The sequence below is a fragment of the Bufo gargarizans genome, chromosome 1 (genome assembly GCF_014858855.1).
Source record: "Bufo gargarizans isolate SCDJY-AF-19 chromosome 1, ASM1485885v1, whole genome shotgun sequence".
Classification (NCBI taxonomy): domain Eukaryota; kingdom Metazoa; phylum Chordata; class Amphibia; order Anura; family Bufonidae; genus Bufo; species Bufo gargarizans.
Genome location: NC_058080.1, coordinates 657551920 through 657576914, shown reverse-complemented (window position 1 = coordinate 657576914; position 24995 = coordinate 657551920). Strand labels below are relative to the sequence as shown.

The 24995-nt window shown below is 48.7% G+C and overlaps 1 protein-coding gene across 2 annotated transcripts in view; it reads right to left on the bottom strand.

Moving 5' to 3' along the window:
- Positions 1–6022: 6022 nt before the first annotated feature.
- Positions 6023–24995, bottom strand: part of LOC122924694 (general transcription factor IIH subunit 2) — a 40840-nt gene continuing 21867 nt past the window's right edge. For both annotated transcript variants that reach the window (XM_044276037.1, XM_044276038.1), the window contains exons 14-16: positions 24357–24459; positions 20308–20347; positions 6023–7233 (exon numbers count right to left, since the gene is read on the bottom strand). In XM_044276037.1, the coding sequence (XP_044131972.1) occupies positions 7114–7233; positions 20308–20347; positions 24357–24459 (263 nt within the window). In that variant the 3' untranslated portion in view covers positions 6023–7113. The remainder of the gene's footprint in view (positions 7234–20307; positions 20348–24356; positions 24460–24995) is intronic.

The window sequence follows — 24995 nt, the reverse complement described above, 5'->3', positions numbered from 1 at the left end:
GCAGATTCTCTCTCCTCAGAGTTGGAGAGGCGGTGGTTAGAAGAGCGGCAGGAAGAGAGCGGAGCGCGGGAAGATAGGCCCCGCAGATGCTGCTATAGTAAATGAAGCGCCGGAACAGCGTCGCCGATGGTAAAAGCAGCAGCAGGCTGCCAGGAGTCCCGGCGGAGCTGAGGAACGTGGCGCTTGACCGCCCGTGTCATAATTCGGCTGATAATTCACCCCTGATGGCTTTCCCCGCCCTGCGATCCTGAGAGCACTGCAGCCACCCGCAGTGCCGTGCCGTCCCAGAATGAAGTGCCGACCACAGATCCTGCGCTCAGGAGCGCTTCTGGTAACATAGTGCTTGGGGCACAAGAGTGGGGATACCTGCAGAGAACCCAAGTAGCAGTGCGGACGGGCAGGCTGGGGGGGGGGGGGGCTGGAGCAGGTCTAAAGGGAGTCTAATCTGAGGTCTGATATGGGGGTCTGATCGGAGCATCTGATATGGGGGTCTGATCGGAGCATCTGATATGGAGTCCGATCTGAGGTGTGATATGGGGGTCTGATCTGAAAGGTAAGAGGGAATGTAAAGAAGTATTTTTGTACTGGCACACAAACTATAAGGGGGTATTTTTTTTTGCAATGGCACACATTATAAGGGGGTATTTTTTGTACTGGTGCACATTATAAGGGAGTATTTTCTGTACTGGCACACATTAGAAGGGGGTATTTTTGGATTGGAACAGATTATAAGGGGGTATTTTATGTACTGGTGCACATTAAAAGGGGGTATTTTTTGTCCTGGAACACATTATAAGGGGGTATTTTTGGATTGGCACACATTAGGGGGAAGTTTTCTACTGGTGCACATTATAAGGAGAAGCATTTGTACTGTGGGTTATGGGGAACATGATTACTAGTATGAACACAATGGGGGAATTATAACTATTGGGAGCACTGTTAACACTATGCACTCTGACAGATAATTATTTCTATTGGTTGAACTTTGGGGAGCACTATTACTGTGGGAAGCACCCTGGCACAGTATCAGCTTAGCACAATTATTTTTGGGGAACATTATGTTTATGGTACCATTAGTGTCAGGGACTCTATTTGCTGGGCTGTTATTTTTAGGGCATTGTGTGCCAATATTTATTTAAGGGGGCACTATCTGCGTAGTACTACAGTAGTATTTTCAGGGGGACTGTTTCTGCAGTATAGTATTGGGGAGCACAGTGGGCACAGTATTGGGGTGGCAGGTTGTAGTGTTCAGATGGTGGAAAAGTAAGACATTAAGAGGTCTGTCAAACTCTGCAGCGTTTAGGTTGAGAATTTGGCATATGTGGGGGGGTGCAGCCCTGCCCCTTGCCATAAAGCACTCAGGGAAGGGGGGCCCAAGCTGACCTCTTGCCTCGGGGCCCATGAGCCTTTAGCTACGCCCCTAGATAAAATCTATCACTGCATGGTGTGAATACCTATGAACAAGTGAACATCTATTCTGAACTCAGCTGGGAGTAATTACCTACTGCTGGTGTGGCAAGCAGTGATTGCAAGACATAGGTGGAAGGAGATACAGGACTGAATAGGAGGCCTTCTTACCCACAATCTGCGTGAAGAAATGTTGTGGAGTCGCACTCACCAGAACTTGTGGTCAACCGGAATGCAACAGCCTACCTGGAGTCCAAGATCCATCAGGGCTCCTGTATACATAGTCCAATAAATAGAGATGGAGGCAGCATGTCCGGTACAAAATGTCCCTTTATTGGGAGCCGCTACAGTGAATACACGTGCAAGAGGTCGTTATGTTTTGGCTGACCCACAGCCTTTATCAAACACAATGTGTGCTCTAGAGGATCATGCTTAAATATTAAAGACCACACCCACTCTCACAGATGTGGCCAATCGCCCCATTGGCGAAGTGCTATTAACATCACAGGTGTGAATATAAGTGCTCATATATGGTGTCATAGTATGCGTCCGCTACGGGCATATGACCCAGCCCCCCACATACCTGCATGGTGCACATCTCCCGAGCGTCCTGTAACACCCAGCGCGCATGTCAGAGGGGGCGGGGCCATGCCATCACATGGCCGTCTCCGAGTCACCTGATCATCAGCCGCTCCGCCTACGTGATCGCGGTGTCATCGAGACTCCTCCCAATCCTACTCCTATCAGCGCACCGTTGCTAGGGACACATGTGGAACCATCCACCCACCGCCCCGGCGTGAGCGCAGCAAATCCAAACCATCGCGTCCCGGACATCGGCGGCAGGGCCTTCTCCCTAAGAAGCGATTAATGAGGCGCAGCACCTCGTCCAACCCAAATCGCCTCACCCGTGTAATCCGGCACCCAGGGGGGGACTGTCTGGGGAGGTGGAGTCAAACAGTCTCCAGGTCACCAGTTGCATCCCGACCAAAGTGACGCCCAAACTCCTCCCTAACTCCGTCCAGTCAACGCTGCGTTGTCAAGGACGCTCAGGGGGCCTCTATCCATCCGTGTCCCCCACGTGCATGCCAGGAACCCCGCACACACGTCAGGGATCTGAGTAGGGAAGGACCACATAGGGATCAAGTGCACCATGATGCAGTGTGGGCTGGACAATAGAGTGCGAGTGAAAATAGTAAAAAACAACAATCCATTAAAAGACACTATACAGATAACAGATTTCGGTGAACGGTCACTCGGATACATTACACATTCCCCACATAGAAATCTAGGTTCATCCCTAAGGGTTGGAGTGCTCTCATTTCAAAGATCCACTTGAGTTCTTTTTTGCGTAGGATCCGATCCTTGTCTCCCCCACGTCTCATTTTGCCAACCGAATCAATGATTCGGAATCTGAGTTGGTTGACCGAGTGTCCACGCTCCAGGAAGTGTTTCGCCACAGGCTTGTCAATCTGGGCCCTTCTGATGTTGCTCTTATGAGAGTTGATACGTTCACGGGCTTCCATTGTGGTCTCACCTATATAGATGAGGCCACAAGGGCACGTGATCATGTATACCACGTCCCGTGATCTGCATGTAAAAAAATCATTGATCTTATAGGTTTTGCCACTGTAGGGATGGGCAAAGGTATCTCCCTTCACCATGTTGCCGCAGTTGCAACAGCCAAGGCACGGATAGCATCCCAACTTCCTTGGCGCCAGATATCTGGTTGAGGTGGGTGGATGGTTCCACGTGCATCCCTAGCAATGGTGCGCTGATAGGAGGATTGGGAGGAGTCTCGATGACACCGCGATCACGTAGACGGAGCAGCTGATGATCAGGTGACTGGGAGACGGCCATGTGATGACATGGCCCCGGCCCCTCTGACATGCGCGCTGGGTGTTACAGGACGCTCGGGAGATGTGCACCATGCAGGTATGTGGGGGGCTGGGTCATATGCCCGTAGCGGGCGCATACTATGACACCATATATGAACACTTATATTCACACCTGTGATGTTAATAGCACTTCGCCGATGGGGCGATTGGCCACATCTGTGAGAGTGGGTGTGGTCTTTAATATTTAAGCATGATCCTCTACAGCAAACATTGTGTTTGATAAAGGCTGTGGGTCAGCCGAAACGTAACTACCTCTTGCACGTGTATTCACTGTAGCGGCTCCCAATAAAGAGACATTTTGTACCGGACATGCTGCCTCCATCTCTATTTATTGGATTACCCACAATCCGTTCAGTGGTGGCGAGTCCCCAAGACCTGTGCAAGAGCTCATGCACACAGCCGTTGCCCGGCCGTTCTGTGCATTGGGGACAGCAATTTGCCATCCCCAATGCACAGGCAACATCCGTGCGCCTGCCGCAGACAGATCCAGACCCATTCAACTAAAACGAGTCTGTGATCCGTTCGCACCGCAATACGGGCCTGGCTGGCACATGTTCGTGTGCATGAGCGCTTACTATTGGAAGAGACATTTAGAGCCAGAGATACTTTTGCTATTTTTGACACAGTGTGAACAGGAGCATTGGACCTGCTCCTAAAGTCTTAGTGCTCCATTTCTTCCATAGTAGATCGCTGCGCAATCATATATATTTATACATCCTGTTATATGCCTGATAGTGTCAGGAATCTGACAACAGTTCTTGTTTTTAGCCATTCTAGTAAGATGTGTATTTTTCAAACCTGTGCAAGCTTTTTATCATAGTTCTTGAATATTAGTTTTTCTAACTAATCTTGGAGAGGTAGAATATAGAACCTATATGAACTGCTCATGTGACACTGGCATAGCAGAAGAATGCTACATAAAGTGTTTGGGGTCTCTTCCAGAACAGCTCAGAGCCTACCCAAGGCCATGTAAAACCTACCTCCTGCAACCAGAACTGCAAGACCTCATCCTGTCATCCTCATCCCTCGCACGGTGTCCTCACTGAATCCATGTCCGTAGCTGCAGATTCTTACAGGGTATATTGTTCCTTCTAGCCAGCACATAGGTAAGCCTTTGTCATATTCTCTGTGCCAGACTGCTAGATGAGAGGCCACAGAGAAGGATGTAACAGTAGTCCAGACGGGAGAAGATGAGGGCATGTACAAGCATTTTTGCAGACTTCTAGTTGAGAAATGTTTTACAGAATAAAATGTTTAGCCCATATACAGTCTAGTGCATTCACAACTTGAAATAAAGACGACTTTTTTTTTTAACCAATGTAGTACATTGTTTTTAGACCCAATGGCACTCAATATTTTTCATTGGAAATGTACCCCTTTTACTTAAAAAAATAAAAATAAAGTGCACTATGCAACAATTTCTTAGGTGTTACACAGACCTATATGTCTTCATGGTTTAAAGCTACAATCTGTCTAGTGATCCTGTGTGTAGCTGGATCCTTTCATCTGTCCCCTCAGCTTGCAAACCTTCTGTGTGGCAGCTTATCTCCTGGGAGAACGAAAGGATGAGGCCTCTCGCACACGACTGTATGCCCTCCGTGACTTACGGTCCGTGAGCGGGCCATATGTCCCAGAGCGGCATTGATCGTGAGCACACATCATAGATTACAATGATACTGTGGACTTCAGGCCGCCCACGGGGCTATTGGCCCACACAAATAATTGTACTAAGTAGTGTGCAATAAATACATTTCATTAGAACAGTATGTTGAGTCTTACTCTCACTATGTAGTCATGTCAGGAAGTAAGGGAACAGAGCATTAAAAAAGGAGGCGTTGTCAGAAGCCGCCATTATCCTTTCACAGAGCCCCACAATTCTATATCGATGACCTATCCTGGGCAAAGGTAATCAATACTGTAAACCCTGGAAAAACTCTAAGCTTAAAGGGGCATTCCGGTTGTTAGACGTTATCCCCTATCCACAGGATAGGGGATAATTATTAGATCAGTAGGGGGTCCTACCGCTGGGACCCCCACGATCACGAGAACGGGGGCCCCGTACCCCCTATGAAATGAACGGAGCAGTCGATTGGGCATGCATGAGGCTACTCTATTCATTCCTATGGGAATTCCTGAGATAGCCAGGCTCTGTACGCAGCTATCTCCAGAACTTCCATAGAAATTCGTGAAATGGAGTGGCCACGTGCATCTATGACCATATAAGTGGTACAGAGCCCCAGTTCTCGTGATCGGTGGCGGTCCCAGCAATAGGTCCCCCATCAATCTAATAGTTATCCTCTATCCTGTGGATAGGGGATAACTTCTAATAACTCAGGAATACCCCTAGGGGTTAATAAATCTGTTGTGCTTTTAGACTACTTTACACTGTAGGTCATTGTCTAATCCATATATCCTACCTTAATGGGGTTATCCAGCTGTTTGATATTGATGGCCTTTCCTCCAGACAGGTCATCATTATCACATTGGTGTGTCTGATAACCCCATTGTTTAGGTGTTTCTCTGGAAACTAAAAACAGTGGAAAGAGAGGGAAGTAGTAGGTATGTTTACTAGGCAGGAGCCGCGCTGGCGTACTGCGGCTCAACTGCAATTCTGCTTCTGGCTCCGCCACCGTTTAGTTTCTGGAGCCAACAGCTGTAGCTTTAAGTAGAAAAATCTTTGCAACAGTAAGACATGTAAAATGTCAAGATAGATTGTTTAATAGAAAAATCAGAATACAAAAGGAAATTGTGAAAAATGTAAAATATTTCAAATATGTTACCCTTCACAGGATGTGGCCCTGGCTTATGATATGTCAGACATTTGGTAAAAGTGTGATCAGTGGGGACAACATCAATTTCAAGAAACCCCAAATGCTCTCACAATAGTCTTGTCAAACAAAGTACTGTGCGAAGGCAAGAACAGCCATTTGTCCACTGGCGGTCAGCAAAAGATCAGGATGCACTTTAAGATCAATGGAGGACCCAACCTCTGGACTACCAATAATCAGACATATGACTTCTTTGGAACAACTCCTTTAAAAAGGGACACTTCCATTAAAATGGTATCTCATTATATGTGGATATTCTAGGTTCTAGGGTAGATGGTTTTCTGGATAACATTTTTTAAGTGACTCCATGTATTCTACTTCCAGTCATGACTCTTACTTCCTCTTGGCTTGGACTTTTAGCACAGCAGGCCATCTCTCCTCTCTCAGCCAGTTCATCACTCTGTCTGGGGGTGTGCGACTGAATTAGAGCATCACATATTACACTCATCGATGCAATGTTATTCTGTGGGCAACAAGAGAGCTCCAATATTGTCATCCTGATTCTACACCTACTATTATAATGAGCATTACCCTATAACATCTTCCTTTGACGGCAGTAGTAGGCTGACAATGGATTCTCTGTTTAGGAGGTTTAATCATTTGTGCTAACTGCTAGAGAAACAATACTTTGCATTTCAATTTCAAAGGCACAGTACTGCCCACATTTTTTTTCTATGACTGCAGTGTATAAAATAAATACCCCTTTGTGGTGGAAGTGTCCCTTTAAGGTAATGCGGTAGAATGTAATGTATTTAATACGGAACCAATGGTATTAAACAGGTGACAGATAATGAAACATTTCAGCAGGTTATGTGATGGATGTCTCTCTCCATTTCTTTTTCTGCCTTCACCACTCCATGCACGGGACTGCTCTTTGCCAGGCACCACTGTCAGTTTATATGCATCTATATTTGTTGCTGCTTTCACAGAATGCAAATGTGTTGGCTTTCCTTTGAGGACAGATCTATTCACCAGAGAGGTCATCATGATATCGATGAGTTTGGCCGAGTGTGAATACAACCAGGACAACAATGCAAAGAATCATGAATGAACAAGTCGCACTCCACACAGAAGACGCAGTCACATATTGTGCAAATGTAAACCTGTAAAGGAGAAAAATAGAAAGAGATAATTACTCTTAGCGGTAATTGGTTTTTCAAATAGCCTCCACAACGGCACTTACAGGAGGAAAAAAAAAGGACAATGCAACAGACCCCTGCTAACAAGATAAAGTACAATAATGCCATAGTAACAAAAAAATATTATAGTGCTAATGCTTCGCTTATTTATAAAGCGAGATGCTTGACAAATGCATTTTGTACAAAACCATCTGAGCCCGTCTGACGAACGTCATGGCGATCTCTGTAAAACGGCTCCTAACACTAAATATTAGGGATCGACAAATACTGATAATTTGTGAACTTTCAGGCCGATAGCCGATAATTTATACCGATATTCTGGGAATTTTCATTTTTGAAAAAAAAATAAAAAATTCCTACACAAATCTGCTGAAAATTAATGTTTATTGTTATGTGTATTTTTTTTTGTAAATCTTTCTTTTTCATTTATACTTATATTTAGGTGTTTTATCTTGAATTTTTTTTTTTTTTTTTTAACTAACTTTTAGCCCCCTTAGGGACTAGAACCCTTGTCCTATTCACCCTGATAGAGATCTGCTGCTCTGTCCTGCGCCACCAATGTTTTTAATGTGGGGATGGGGGCGCACTGCGCCACCAATGATTAATACTGGGGGACTTGGGGGCGCGCACTGCGCCACCAATGAAGAGAAATCTCTCATTCATTCAAATTGAACAGGAGGCGGGAGCTGGCTGCAGAATCACATAGCCGGCTCACGACCTCTGAGCGGTAGCTGCGATCCGCGGCACCTGAGGGGTTAACGCAGCTAACGCTCATAGAGGTCGGGAGCCGGCTATGTGATCCTGCAGCTCCCGCCTCCTGTTCAATTTGAATGAATGATAGATTTCTTTTCATTGGTGGCGCAGTGGCCATAGCTCCTCCCCTTTTCTTGTCCTCTGTCCTCCCGATGGCGGCAGCGGCAGCACAGGGGGGAGGAGACACTGCTTCCTTCTCCCCTGTGCTGCTGAGGGAACACAGAGAGCGCTGACAGCAGCGCGATCTGTGTTCCAAATAAGTTAGCGGAATATTGGCAAAATAAATGCCGATACCGATAACAGTCAAAATCCTCAATATCGGCCGATATCGGTAAAACAGATAATCGGTCGATCCCTACTAAATATTACCTATTATGCGCCATAATGGCCGCCATAAAGTTCAGGAAGTGTTTGATCCACATGCATGCTGTGTCCTGCAGACAACCTGAAGTAACAGGGAGGAGGAGTTGGAGGAGGAAGCAGCTCAAGAGTTCTTGGAATCAAATCGAAGTGAGGAAAGGCATAAAGAAGTGCTTTCGGCCATGGATGGGATAGCGCATCTACCCATAACGGCTGGTCCAGTCGGGAGGGAAAAAGGAGCAACATTTTTTCGGTCTGCCGGTTGTCCCTTGTGGCAAATAAATCTAGATCCGGGATTCCCCATTTTTTTGCAGATCTGAAAAATTTGAGGATTTAGGGACCATTCTCCTTCCTTCAGAGTCCAACAGCTGAAGAAATCGGCTATTACATTGTTCTCTCCTTTCACATCGACTGCTGGTAAAGAAAAGAGATTCCTTTCTGCCCATTGAAAGATGTCTCGAGACACTGCCTGTAGAGAACAGCTCCTGGTCCCTCCCTGCTTATTCAGGTAGGCGATGGCCATGGTGTTGTCTGATAAACACTTTTATGTGTTTCGGAGATGGGGTGTGAAGGGAGAAAATGACTCTGTAGATGGCTGAGAGTTCTTTCAGATTGGAAGAAGCATGCAACATATCTTCTCCTCATCTGCCCTGAACTACTCTTCCCTCTGAAGGACCTCCTCATCCTGAACCGTTGACGTCCATTGTCACGATTAGGGGTGCACCGAAATGAAAATTCTGGTCCGAAACCGAAACCGAAAATTCAGGATACCCCTTGACCGAAACCGAAACTGCCTTTTTGCCCAAATACTTTTAAAAGACCCCCCACCCCATAACAGTGCCATCCACAGACCCCCACCCACCCCATAACAGTGCCATCCACAGACCCCCCCCACCCCATAACAGTGCCATCCACAGACCCCCCACCTCATAACAGTGCCATCCACAGACCCCCACCCACCCCATAACAGTGCCATCCACAGACCCCCACCCACCCCATAACAGTGCCATCCACAGACCCCCCCCACCCCATAACAGTGCCATCCACAGACCCCCCCCACCTCATAACAGTGCCATCCACAGACCCCCCCCACCTCATAACAGTGCCATCCACAGACCCCCCACCTCATAACAGTGCCATCCACAGACCCCCACCCACCCCATAACAGTGCCATCCACAGACCCCCACCCACCCCATAACAGTGCCATCCACAGACCCCCACCCACCCCATAACAGTGCCATCCACAGACCCCCACCCACCTCATAACAGTGCCATCCACAGACCCCCCCACCTCATAACAGTGCCATCCACAGACCCCCACCCCATAACAGTGCCATCCACAGCCCCCATTGTACAATTAATAGATTAATAGAAAATAGCGGGGAGGAACTGGGGGCCGGTGCGTTCACTGTTCTCCGGCCCCCAGCTCCAGTAGTTATAAAATGTTGTACAATTAATAAGAAATCTATTCATTTGGCCCCCCTCTGCAGTATTACATTCAATACAGCCACATCATACTCACAGGGCTGTCATCTTAATGCTGGCCGGCCGGGCAGAGGAGCGGCAGCGTCACAACTGACGTCATGTGCCCGGCCTACTTTCTGAATGAAGGAGGCGGCGCAGGCATGTGACGTCAGTCGTGACGCTGCCGCTCGTCTGCCCGGCCGGCCAGCACAGCCCTGTGAGTAGGATGTGGCTGTATTGAATGTAATACTGCAGAGGGGGGCCTCATGAATAGAATGCTTATTAATTGTACAACATTTTATAACTACTGGAGCTGGAGGCCGGAGCACAGTGAACGCACCGGCCCCCAGCTCCTCCCCGCTATTTCCGGCCGATATGTAAAAATATCGGCAGAAACAGATTAGGTGCATTCTCGGCCGATATTTTCGGCCGCCGAAATTTTGGTGCACCCCTAGTCACGATCATTTGCTTTTCTTGACGCCATCAGATTCATTTCTGTAAGTTTTTGTCTATTCTTTACCACATTAAGGACCTCTTTACAAATTTGTTCCATCCCAAAAAGATAAGGGGAAGGACTCTCATGTGACTCTGAGCCCATCTGACTGAGGGGATTGTAGCTGTCAGAAGACCTAGGATGGTCATAATGTTCCTGATGGAGGAAATCCATTGGCTGCAGAACAGAGTTATTTTTTTAAGTAGATTGTTAGGTTTTTCTAGGGGTAGAAAGGACATTAAAAAGATGAGAATCTAGGAGCACTTCCAGGAAGAGTTTTCTTTGGTCTGGTGACAGGTCTGATTTCTTGAAGTTTATAATTAACCCTAGGGTGGTAAGGCATGTTTGCACCTGAGAGAGGTGGGATCGCAGATTTTCCTCCGAAGGCGAAGCAATCTGAAAATCGTCCAAATATGGTATAATAAGAATCCACTTTAGGCTGCTTTCACACTAGCGTTCGGGTGTCCGCTCGTGAGCTCCGTTTGAAGGGGCTCACGAGCGGACCCGAACGCAGCCGTCCAGCCCTGATGCAGTCTGAATGGAGCGGATCCGCTCAGACTGCATCAGTCTGGCGGCGTTCAGCCTCCGCTCCGCTCGCCTCCGCACGGACAGGCGGACAGCTGAACGCTGCTTGCAGCGTTCGGGTGTCCGCCTGGCCGTGCGGAGGCGTACGGATCCGTCCAGACTTACAATGTAAGTCAATGGGGACGGATCCGTTTGAAGATGCCACAATGTGGCTCAATCTTCAAGCGGATCCGTCCCCCATTGACTTTACATTGAAAGTCTGGACGGATCCGTCCCAGGCTATTTTCACACTTAGCTTTTTTTTTGCTAATATAATGCAGACGGATCCGTTCTGAACGGAGCCTCCGTCTGCATTATTATGAGCGGATCCGTTCAGAACGGATCCGCCCGAACGCTAGTGTGAAAGTAGCCTTAGGTGAAGGTATTTCGTGACCTCTGACATGACTTTTGAAAATATTCTTGGAGCCGAAGAAAGTCCAAATGGGAGGGCTCCGATTCTTAAATATTTCTGGTGACGCTGGCATATCGGAACATGGTAGTAGGTGTCCTGGAGGTCCAAGGTCACCATAAAACAGGGAGGGAGTAAGTTTATGGTAAATTTTATAATTTCCATTTAGAATTTTTTGTAAACGATGAATCAGTTCAGTGATTTTAAATTTATTAGCAAACGGAAGGCTCCGCTTGGTTTTTGTACCAGAAAAACCGGAGAATAGAAACCTTTTCCGTATTGATCTACTGGGACTGGATGGAGCACTTTTTTGTTTATAAGAGAAGAGATCTCCGTTTCTAGACAAGATTGTTTCTCTTTTTGAATCAGCTTTCGGTTTATAATAAAGCGATCCGGGGGTGGGGATAAAAACTCTATTTTTAGACCTTCTCTTAGAGTAGATATCACCCAATGGAAAGCCCCTGTTTCTTCCCAGGCTGAGGTGAAAAAAAGTTAGCCTGCCCCCGACATAGCTTATGGCTTCATTTATTGGGACGGGAGGAGTTCTCAGGATTGAACAGGAATCTCTTTACTCGATCTTTAGAAGGTTGCCACTTCCTAGAACCTTCTTTTTTCTTCTGATCCAATTTTTAGTTAAGGGGAGGAAGCCCTTTAACTTTAAATCATGTGCTTCTGCGTTGTTTCCTGTCCTGGGGGCTTGGACACAATACTGTAAGTGCTGTTGTCGAGGCGCCGGGGAAAAAGGAGATTTTTGTATAACTTACCAGTTAAATCTCTTTCTCGCTCTTCCTTGGGGGACACAGACCTTGGGTATAGCTCAGCTCCCTAGGAGGCGTGACACTAAGTAAAACTGTTAAGCCCCTCCTCCATCAGCTATACCCTCAGCCTGGAGATAGAGGCTACCAGTTGCGTGTCCAAGTAGTGAAAGGATAACAACCAATAACGGAAACAACCAGCCAGCAACCCAACGGGGTGCCAGACCATAACCCTGTAACCAAACACAGAAGGGTGGGTGCTGTGTCCCCCAAGGAAGAGCGAGAAAGAGATTTAACTGGTAAGTTATACAAAAATCTCCTTTTCTCGCCCATTTTCCTTGGGGGACACAGACCTTGGGACGTTCAAGAGCAGTCCAAGAAGGGAGGGACCACAAACCCAAGGCGGAACACCACCAGAGCATCAGGAAACCGCTGCCTGCAAAACCAGGCGGCCCAACGCAGCATCCGCTGATGCATGCGTATGCACCCTATAGAACTTTGTGAAAGTGTGCAGAGAGGACCAAGTGGCTGCTTTGCACAACTGTTCAGCCGAGGCCCGATGCCTCTGCGCCCAGGAAGCTCCGACTGCTCTGGTGGAATGAGCAGTGACGCCAAAAGGCGGAGGCCTGCCCTTGGCTCGATAAGCCTCAGACACCGCCAGTTTAATGAAACGGGCAATAGCCACCTTGGAGACCGCCAACCCTTTGCGCGAACCCTCCGGAACCACAAACAGGGAGTCCGTGCGCCGAAAGGACCCGGTGACCTCCAAGTAAATCCTCAACGCCCTGACCACATCCAGACGGTGCAGTTCCCGTTCTCTGGGGTGGGAAGGAGAGGGACAGAGCGACGGAAGGACGATGTCCTCATTGATGTGAAAGGCGGAGACCACCTTTGGCAGGAAAGTCGGGACAGGCCGAAGCACAACCTTATCCTGGTGGAAGATCAGGAAAGGTTCGGAGCAAGAAAGAGCCGCTAACTCCGACACCCGTCGGAGAGACGTGACGGCCACAAGAAAGATGACCTTGCAGGACAGAAGGCGAAGGGAGACCTCCCGTAAAGGCTCGAAGGGGGCTGATTGGAGCGACGAGAGCACCACATTCAGGTCCCAGGAAGGAACTGGAGGGCGGTACGGCGGAACAGAGTGAGCCACCCCTTGTAAAAAGGTCTTAATTGGCCCTAGAGGGGCCAGGGGACGCTGGAGAAGAATAGACAGCGCCGAAATCTGACCCTTCAGAGAACTGAGGCACAGCCCCAGACCCGACTGGAGGAAGGACAGGATTGTGGGAAGAGAAAACCGGAGAGGTGGGATGCTCCGGGACTCACAGAACCCCAGATAGGACCTCCAAACCCGATAGTAGATCCTAGAGGATACGGGCTTACGAGCCCGGATCATGGTGCGGACTACGTCCGCGGAGAAACCCCGTCGCGTTAAGACGGCGGTCTCAATAGCCACGCCGTCAAACGTAGCGAGCCTAAATGCTCGTGGAAGATCGGTCCCTGAGAGAGAAGGTCTTCCCTGGAGGGCAGTGGCCACGGTGCGTCTGCCAACAGCAACATTAGGTCGGCGTACCAAGACCGGCGGGGCCAATCCGGGGCGATTAGAATCGCGGGGACGCCCTCTGCCGCGATCCTCCGAAGAACCCGTGGCAGGAGGGGAAAAGGAGGAAAGACGTACAGAAGGGAGAATTCGCGCCACGGAAGGACGAGCGCGTCGGCGCCGTATGCCTTCGGGTCCCGTGCCCTGGCCAGGTATAGGGGGACCTTGTGGTTGAATTTGGAGGCCATGAGGTCCACGTCGGGGCGACCCCAGCGAAGACAAAGGGCTTCGAACACCTCTGGGTGCAGGGACCATTCTCCCGGGTCGATGGTGGACCGGCTGAGGAAATCCGCCGCCCAGTTGTCCACCCCCGGGATGTAAATCGCAGAGAAGGCCGGCACGTGCGTCTCCGCCCAGAGGAGAATGAGGGTCACCTCTTGCATCGCTGCGAGTGCCTCCCTGATGGTTTATGTATGCCACAGCCGTGGCATTGTCCGATTGGATCCGAACAGGGTGGCCCCTCAGCAGATGGGTCCAGTGTCTGAGGGACAGAAGAATCGCCCTCAGTTCCAGAATATTGATTGGAAGTCTGGACTCCGATAGAGACCAAACGCCCTGGACGGACCGGGGAGGGAAAACCCCCCCCCCACCCCCGTAAGCTGGCATCTGTGGTAATCACCAGCCAGTTCAGTGGAAGGAAGGACTTCCCCCTTAGAGGGATATGCAACCACCAGCCGAGGGAAGCCCGAGCCAGGGGAGGCAGAAGAAAGGTCCTGTCCAGACTCCTCGGTGATTTGTCCCAGGCCGACAGAATTGCCCTCTGAAAGGTGCGGGATCGGAATTGTGCGAACGGCACCGCTTCGAAACAGGCAACCATCTTTCCCAACAACCGCATGCTGGATCTGAGGGAAGGGCGGTGATGGCGGAGGAGACTGCGAACCGACCCGCGAAGGGCCAGACGCTTGTCCGACGGAAGGCGGACCTCCGCCAACTCTGTATCCAGGAGCATCCCCAGGAAGATCAGCCGTCTGGAGGGGGTAAGGGAAGATTTGGGGTGGTTGATAATCCAACCGAACCGCGTCAGGGTCTCCAGAGTGAGTTCCACACTGCGGGATGTCTGAGAGAAGGAGGGTGCCTTGACCAGGATGTCGTCCAAGTATGGGAGAAGAAAAACACTTCTTGAACGTAGAAGGGCCAAGACAGGGGCCAGGACCTTGGTGAACACTCGAGGAGCCGTCGCCAGACCAAAGGGAAGGGCGACGAATTGGAAGTGATCGTCCCCCACCGCGAAGCGCAGGAAGCGGTGATGACATGGAGCAACCGGAACGTGGAGGTATGCATCCTGAATGTCGATTGAGGCCATGAAATCCCCTCTTTCCAGGGAGGCCACTGCGGACCTGAGAGACTCCATCCGGAATCTCTGCAGTCGGAGAAAACGGTTCAGGCGTTTTAGGTCCAAGATCGGACGCACTGAGCCTTCCTTCTTGGGAACCACAAAGAGGTTCGAGTAGAACCCCCTGAACCTTTCCGTCGGAGGCACGGGGGCGACGACACCCTTGTCCATTAGAGAGTGAATGGCCGCGAAGAATGCGGCCACTCGTACGGGATCTCGCGGAGGACGGGATCGGAAGAAACGGTCTGGCGGAATGGACGCAAATTCGATTTTGTATCCGCAAGATACAATCTCGAGCGCCCATGCGTCTGAGATGTGGGCCCGCCATACGTTCCTGAATAGGAGAAGGCGGCCCCCCACCCGGGTGGGTGGGGGCGCACCTTCAGGCAGAGGGCTGCTGGCCTGTGGGAGCCCGTGCAGGCTGGGACTTGCGCCAGGTAGGTTGCGTCCGAAAAAACGGCTTCTTGCGTCTATCCTGGGCTGGGCCAGAGGAAGAAGAACTGGCCGCGGGTCTAGACCCGGTGGGCTTGCGAAAGGACCGAAAACGGGACGAACCAGCGCGACCACGGGGGGCGCCCATTGGCCTGGACTGGGGGAGGTGAGTACTCTTCCCACCCGTGGCCTCTGATATAAGTTCGTCCAGACGGGTTCCGAACAGGCGGGAACCCGTGAATGGTAGGCCGGCCAAAGAGCGTTTGGAAGCGGCGTCCGCCGCCCAAACCTTCAGCCAGAGTTCCCTCCTGACAGAAACTGCCAGGGCAGAGGAACGGGCAATGAGGGCACCCGCATCAAGGGAGGCCTCACAGACGAATTTTCCGGCCTGAACAATTAGTTGGGCTAAGGAACGGAGGTCCTGAACAGGGACGTCCGACCCTAACTCCCGTTCCAGTTGCAAACCCCATTCAGAGACCGCTTTGCCAACCCAGGCGGAGGCAAAGACCGGTCTAAGGGCCGAACCAGAGGCAGTAAATATGGCCTTGGAGAGGGATTCCGTACGACGGTCCTCAACAGACTGGAGGGAAGATCCGTCCTGTACAGGAATAGTAGTGCTTTTGGACAGGCGAGCCACGGGAGGATCAACCTTAGGCGGGGATGTCCACGTGGTCACAGAATCCGCTGGAAAGGGATAACAAATGTCCAGCTTTCTGGGTGTAATAAAGCGGACGTTAGGCCGAGTCCAAGCCTTGGATACCACAGAAGAAAAATCAGCGTGTATGGGAAAAACCTTGGAGGCCTGTTTGGGGCGGAGAAAGGACACGCCGGCCTGTTCAGAGCTGGGGGGGTCATCGTGTAGCTGAAAGGTATCACGGATGCTAGTGACAAGATGCCCCACCGCGGACGCCAATTTGGACGGAAGCTCTGAGTCCATGTCCACGTCCGAATCCGCCAGTTCTCCCTCAGAAAGCGTATCCCTTTGAGAGGATAGACTTGACTGAGCTCGCACGCATGGCGGAGAGAGCGAAGCATCTGGAGAAGATGTGCGCTCAACCCTTGAACGTTTCTGAGTATGCCGGGCCCTGGAAGATTCGCTGGGAGGCAGGGAACCAGTGGGGGCGGCAGAAACGGTAGTCCCAGCGGGTGCGACAGGGATTGTGGCAGCCTGCGGGAGAGGCGGTCTATCCACGAGACGGCCCACTACGTGTGTAAGGCTTTCCACCGCCTGAGACAGAGACCTAGCCCAGTCAGGGGGTTCAGAGGCACCGGGGGGCGCAGCGGGAAGCGGGCCCTGCACCGGGGCCTGACATGCAAGGCAATGCGGCTCAGATTGCCCACGCGGAAAAAGTTCCTTACAGGCGGTACAGGCATGGTACCAGGGTTTGGGGGCACCTGTGGGATCTGACATGCTGAAGTGTGGTTGTACTCTAATATAGAGACCACAAAGGGTTATAGCAGCTATGACCAGGAGGGTTAGGAGAGGGTTAACTGTCCTACCAGTGCCTCAGAAGAACGTCAGGAGATGGCCCAGATCAGCAGCAGCAGAGAAGCAGTGAACAGCAGTGAGCAGCAGAGAGCAGCAGAGAGCGCCCACAGAAGCCGAGCGATGTACACAGGAGGTTAGAGTCCCCCACCGTGTCCCAGCTTCCTGTCAGGAGTGAGGAAGCGCGGGAAACCTCAGCAGAAAGCACGGGGAACAAGCTCTGCCCCCTCCAGCGCTTGAAATGTCTCCTGTGAAGGAGAACGTAGCTCCGCCCCCAAAATGACGCGCGCGTAAGCCCCGCCCCCTGCCGGGACCGCTAAGCCCCGCCCCCCGTTCTCGGCGGGAAGGGGGAGAGAGAGAAGAGAAAAATGGAGTCAGCCCCGAATGAGGGGGAGGGGGGGGGAGAAAGATAGCAACGTGGGGGGGAACGGCGTGGGGGTGCTGAGGATGCTGCTGTGCTGCATTGTCCTGCAGATGAGCGCTCAGAATGAGCGACCACGGGTGCCCCCCTTACCCAGAGGGGTAGATGCTGCAGATAGGGACGGGGTATGGGCTGGAATAGCCATCTCACCGTCCGACGTCTTCACCCTCAGTCCTTTCCAGCAGGGTCGCCCCTTCAGCCACTGGCACCGCAGTGGCAGGAAGCTGGAAGAGGGGCTTGGCGTGCGGGCGACCCCCTAGCTGGCGGGATGTAGGGGAGCCATTGCTGCCCAGATCCTCCTATTGCTTCTGTGGGGGAGGCAGCAGTGCAGATAAGTTGGCACTGGCGCAGCTCAACCCCGGGAGAGCAGAGAGGTCTAATGCGTCTCTGGTATCCCTAGGAAAAAATAAAATAACAAAATTAGAAGAAAAAGTAAAAATAACAAGGAGAAAACAGCCCTGCAGTAGCAGGGAGTGTCTTGCCTCCTTGGACACTAAGCTAAAACTGGTAGCCTCTATCTCCAGGCTGAGGGTATAGCTGATGGAGGAGGGGCTTAACAGTTTTACTTAGTGTCACGCCTCCTAGGGAGCTGAGCTATACCCAAGGTCTGTGTCCCCCAAGGAAAATGGGCGAGAAATACATGTTTTAGAAATGTGTACTGGCAAACCCCTAACCAGTCTTAAAGGGGTCATCCACCGTGGGTGATGCTAGGGAGGCACGTCCCCATGACGGGGATGTGCAGCGGCAGCCGTGCATCAAAAGCGACACAGGTGCCGGGGAGAAAGGCAAGTACAACCTGTGTGAGGGGCTCGGGCATTATAGGGTTTGGATAACCTCTTTAAAAGGAACACTGACAATGATAGCAGAAAACAGGATAAATATTCCTCTGCACTGTTTGGACGGTTTTGTACAAATCATGTAGGTTAACACACGGGGTTAATTTCCTGCTGAGCTGTTTATTTTCCAGCAAGCAATTGGCTGAGAGGGCATGACTTGCCAATGGGGTAGGGCTTAAAAATATTTGCATTCTACTGCAGCCAGAACACAACGCTGAGGCTCATGCTCCAACCACTTGTCTTACAGCCAGACACGGGACAGTGAGAAGTAGGAGGGACATCACTGATCCCCTGGGACACATGGAGAACATTGCATCATATATTTCTAAGTTTTTTTTCTTTTTTGGGGAGCTAAATACTGATGTCCTACCACTAGGATAGGCTATCCATATCAGATCAGTGGGGGTCTGACTTCTGGTATCCCTATCGATCAGCTGTGGGAAAGGGGACATGATCATGCCAGCACTTCAGGCTCTTCCTCAGCATGGGACATCACATCCATTGGCCACATGGCCTACCTGCAGCTCAGCCTCATTCAACTACGTGGCACTGAGCTGCAACACCATGCACAGCCGCTATACAATGTATATCACTGTGCATGAAATTCTATGAAGAGGCTGTACTGCTCATCCAAACTCCACATCCTCTTCAAAGAGCTGATAGGTAGTGGTGCCATTAGCCAGACCCCCACCAATATGATACTGAAGACTTTGCCTGAAGGCTCAAGTGAAGCCTTATCTCGGATCTACAAAAAACACACACACACACACACACACACACACACACACCTCATAAGAATGTGGCTTAAAGGGATTCTGTCACCACATTTTACCCCCTACAGCAGGCATCCTCAAACTCCGGCCCTCCAGCTGTTACAAAACTACAACTCCCAGCATGCCCGAACAGTCTACAGGTATCAGCCTACAGCAGGGCATTGTGGGAGTTGTAGTTTTACAACAGCTGGAGGGCCGCAGTTTGAGGATGCCTGCCCTACAGTAAAACACAGCTCAGGGAGACCTACAAATAGCTATATTTAATGATGCCCTTATTAACTAATAGTCTTGATTTATTTCTTTTTTTCTAAAAATCGATTTTAGTAATATGCTAATGACTTACATAAGGTGCCCAAGGGGTTGTCCTTCCCTAACTCAGGAAGGCGGTGCTGTACACCGGGCCGAGGGGTGCGGCTGGACACCAAGTTAGGAAAGGACATCCCCTTGGGCACCTTATGCAAGTCATTAGCATATCACTAAAATTGATTTTATAAAGAAAGAAATTAAGACTGTTAATAAGGGCATCGTTTAATACAGTGCAGGGAGACCTACAAATAGCCATGTTTTACTGTAGGGGGTAAAATGTGGTGACAGAATCCCTTTAAATTGGTGTTTATGAGCTTTCTGGAAAAGAGAGATAAGGTTCACAAGAGCTGTCAACTGATGGAACTCAAGAGGCAGAGCCTGCACATAGACTGATTCTTAACGGCAAGTATCACAAAAACTGGTAACATTCTTTAATAAAGACCAATTGAAAAATATATATATATATTTAGCCCAAAATAAGTACAATGCAATCATGAAGAATTCACCCGAAGGTGTCTAACTCCCAGAAAACCCTTTTAATTGCAACAGGAGACAAAATTTGATCAACAAGATTAACGGATTGCTGGGATATTTTTTGTCACTTTTGTGCATTTTCTGTGGTTAGTGTTCTTTTAAATAAAAGCTTTTATGTTTTTCTACAGACTCAAACACAAGTGGATGGAGACCACACAGTTATGGAAACTATCACACACAAGAACCAGAGGTCTTGCTCATAGTAATCAATCCAATTTCAGCTTTTATTATTTTCAAGGCAGGATTTGAAAATATAAGCTTCTCTTTTCAGGCAACTGGACAATGTTTGAAGGTGCGCAGCTATGGTGTCTGCATAACAAATCTTCATATTCTGCTGTGCTCTGGTGCACCAGCCTTGTCAACAGGGCACATATGGCGCCAAATCACATCAAAGTGCCACTTTTCCAGCCAATTAGAATTTGGACATTTATGTGCATGGTACAATTTTTTCATGCACGCTAAATGGACTCTTACATACCACTTCTCATATTTATATTGTACTGTGTGCTTCAAATACTTACTTGTTGATCCTTCAGCTCTCCATCACAGCCACGGCAATACCTTAATAAAAGCAAAATAGAATAAGTACTTGTATAAAGCATGAAAATAAATGTATATTACTGAACGTAATAAAAAAAGGGGTATTCCTATGAATAATTCATGACTTAGATAGGAATACCTGTGTATGCAGCGGCCAGAGGTGGGTGGTGTTACGCAGTTTTAGTTTAACTGTAATGTGGTAAATGCCATTTCTGAGCCACCAGTCAACAGGGAGCCCCGCTGCTATGTGCAGCAATGACACGTCATCTCTAGTAACATACAGCACAGTAACATACACTAGCTATCTGGCTCTTGGGATATGTCCAGCACAGCATTATCCTACATTTTGGAAAAAGTCTGTTCTGACAAACAAGCACATTATGATTATTTGGCATATCTATTGGCTCAGCTGTTTTGAAGGGTCCACGGCGCTCATGCAGGTGTTGTTAGTTCCACGGCACTCCAAAAGTTTTTTTCAAAATAAAGTTTCACATTTTAATTTTCAGTATACAGAATATCGTTCATGTACATCCAGTGCAATTCATAGTGCAATTCATTTATGAATAATAAGTATGTGCCATATCAGAAATTTCCCGGACGTTTCGGTCTGTACGACCTTCTTCAGCGGGCTCTAGAGAGATATACAACGTGCATATGATATAATTACAATAAATTTTGGAGTATGATAGATATTCTGTAGGATCATAGTCATTAGGGAGAAAAAGGGAAATTATTTAATTCGTTTGGGTCCTAAAGGGGAATATAAAATGGAGAGAAGGGGGTGTGAGGATCACAGAAAAAGGGTTAAAAAGCGAAAATCCTATTGCCCAGTTGATTGGCCATGAGTGATATGGTGAGGCCGGTGCCATGGTTTAGACAGAGTCTAGTCCAAGGGAATGCATGTCACTGGTAGCGTTTCAGTCATGTATAGTGATATTCTCTAAGTCTCAATGGGTATGTACATACTGACAAATCTATAGGTAAGGTCAGGAGGCATATTAAGGTAGATGTCATAGTAGAGAGAGACATATCACAGAAAGCATTTAGATCAGAACGGCATACTGGCATACCTGTAGGCAGGGTCAGGAGGCTGGCGCTGGATGTCAGTGTCTCAGAGTTTTGGCGCTCTATTTATGGTGCTCACTGGCGCTGTAGTGTGACGTGCTGGGAGGTGGATGCACGCGCCGGAGGTAAGCGGTCAGGCCGGGGCGCTCAGTGATGACGTGAGCATGTCACGTTTGTATGAGGTGAGCGTTCCTAACAGCGCGGCCTATCGCGAGGGGGTGCGTGCGTCATGACGTCGTATGCGCGCGCATGCGCTCTCTGCCTGTACTTCCGCTGATGGCAAGGATTGTGGGCAAAAGGGTGAATGAAGTGCCAGGAGGGAGGGAAGCACAAATGGGAGTGGTATATGTCAGAGGATGATAGCGATATTCTGGACAGATGAAGGTGGTTATAATACTGCGGTTATGCGGCATTGCTCAGTTAGATATCTGCAATTCTGTAGTGTACAGTCTGGTGTTACATCATACAATAATGATATTAAAGGTCATTAGTGAGAAGGCATCAGAGAAAACAAGGGCATCTAAATAAATAAATACATACAGAAGAGATATCATAGTGGGCAATGATAAATAGCAAATCAATTGAACTTGTGATCTAGAAATTACTTGCAAGCATGGGATGAGATGGGATGGGGGGAGGTAAGGGTGGGGAAAGGTTAAAGGGGAGGGAGGGAGGGTAAAGGGGGGGAAAAAAAGGAAGGGGAGGGTTGAGGGTTTTTTTGAATCTCACCCATGGTGGCCTAGTCCTCATTAGCGAGCCTGGAACGGAGAGACAAACAGTAAATTATAATCATGTTAATATACGAAAGTCACATTCCCTATTGAGACCTTTAGGTTCGAGTGTGTCCAGTTTATGGATCCAATAAGACTCTCTTTGTTGTAGAAGTGCAATTCTGTTCCCGCCGCGTCTTGGTTGGTATACCTGTTCAATGACCTGGTACCGGAGTTGTGCGATTTGATGTTTGTATCTTTCAAAATGTGCCGGCACATTTTGAAAGATACAAACATCAAATCGCACAACTCCGGTACCAGGTCATTGAACAGGTATACCAACCAAGACGCGGCGGGAACAGAATTGCACTTCTACAACAAAGAGAGTCTTATTGGATCCATAAACTGGACACACTCGAACCTAAAGGTCTCAATAGGGAATGTGACTTTCGTATATTAACATGATTATAATTTACTGTTTGTCTCTCCGTTCCAGGCTCGCTAATGAGGACTAGGCCACCATGGGTGAGATTCAAAAAACCCTCAACCCTCCCCTTCCTTTTTTTCCCCCCCTTTACCCTCCCTCCCTCCCCTTTAACCTTTCCCCACCCTTACCTCCCCCCATCCCATCTCATCCCATGCTTGCAAGTAATTTCTAGATCACAAGTTCAATTGATTTGCTATTTATCATTGCCCACTATGATATCTCTTCTGTATGTATTTATTTATTTAGATGCCCTTGTTTTCTCTGATGCCTTCTCACTAATGACCTTTAATATCATTATTGTATGATGTAACACCAGACTGTACACTACAGAATTGCAGATATCTAACTGAGCAATGCCGCATAACCGCAGTATTATAACCACCTTCATCTGTCCAGAATATCGCTATCATCCTCTGACATATACCACTCCCATTTGTGCTTCCCTCCCTCCTGGCACTTCATTCACCCTTTTGCCCACAATCCTTGCCATCAGCGGAAGTACAGGCAGAGAGCGCATGCGCGCGCATACGACGTCATGACGCACGCACCCCCTCGCGATAGGCCGCGCTGTTAGGAACGCTCACCTCATACAAACGTGACATGCTCACGTCATCACTGAGCGCCCCGGCCTGACCGCTTACCTCCGGCGCGTGCATCCACCTCCCAGCACGTCACACTACAGCGCCAGTGAGCACCATAAATAGAGCGCCAAAACTCTGAGACACTGACATCCAGCGCCAGCCTCCTGACCCTGCCTACAGGTATGCCAGTATGCCGTTCTGATCTAAATGCTTTCTGTGATATGTCTCTCTCTACTATGACATCTACCTTAATATGCCTCCTGACCTTACCTATAGATTTGTCAGTATGTACATACCCATTGAGACTTAGAGAATATCACTATACATGACTGAAACGCTACCAGTGACATGCATTCCCTTGGACTAGACTCTGTCTAAACCATGGCACCGGCCTCACCATATCACTCATGGCCAATCAACTGGGCAATAGGATTTTCGCTTTTTAACCCTTTTTCTGTGATCCTCACACCCCCTTCTCTCCATTTTATATTCCCCTTTAGGACCCAAACGAATTAAATAATTTCCCTTTTTCTCCCTAATGACTATGATCCTACAGAATATCTATCATACTCCAAAATTTATTGTAATTATATCATATGCACGTTGTATATCTCTCTAGAGCCCGCTGAAGAAGGTCGTACAGACCGAAACGTCCGGGAAATTTCTGATATGGCACATACTTATTATTCATAAATGAATTGCACTATGAATTGCACTGGATGTACATGAACGATATTCTGTATACTGAAAATTAAAATGTGAAACTTTATTTTGAAAAAAACTTTTGGAGTGCCGTGGATTTAACTTATATTGTCTAAACCACTCTCACAGGCACCCACACTGGATCAAAAGGTGTGCGGAGTACAAAATTATTTAACATGCAGGTGTTGTGTCCTCTACAATGTTGACCTGCATGTCGTCTACATTGTAGTGGTGGTGCAGTGTAATTACAAGGACTGGGAGAGGAAGTTGTAATTACACTGCATTGCCACGATAAAGTAGACGTTGTGCTAGTAAATCCTGAAGAGGCCACTGCACTCGCAGCTGATCGGCCGGGGAGCGGCGCGTCAGACCCCTGTCAATCTGATATTGATGACCTGTCCAGAGAATAGGTCATCAATATTTGTACACCAGGCAACCCCTTTACTGCAGAGCAGATAATATTACTGATTAAGTAAAAAATATACCTCTCCCCTTTATATTCTGCAAGAGCAACTTCTTTAAAAGCATCCAGAGGAAATAAGTGATGGTATGACCGAGCCAAGTGAGGAGCAGACACTAATGTAAGACCTGCAAAGCACAAAGCAATACATTAATACAGATTTACAGTTATGTTCTCTAGAAATTAAGTTGCCAAGCAGAAAATCATCAAGAGACACCAAAGTCAAGAAAGCTATAACGTGCCGAAATCGGACATTATTTGATTTTGAAATGCTATTGTTTCAAACACTACCTACCTCTTTCTTTGCCTCCTTATTCCCTGTGAGCTCCACTTAATGTTAGGCACTAATGGCTTGAATATGTGCAGTAAGTTGCAGGGCACAGCACAAGCTCAGTAAAGAGGAGATTCCCCTGTGTGAATGGAGTGGTATGGGTGACCACCACTCTCCATCCATTTCTATGGAACAGACAGAGATGGCCAGGTGCTGTACTTGGCAGTCCCATAGAAGCGAATGGATGGGTGGTCACACATGAGGACCATCACTCCATTCATACAGGCAACTCTGGGAACTCCATTCCCTTGATTGATTGAGTCCTAAATATTGTTCATGGTCTGACCTACTGAAGCACTTTATTTAATATACCTGTGAAAGAGGGCTGATCAT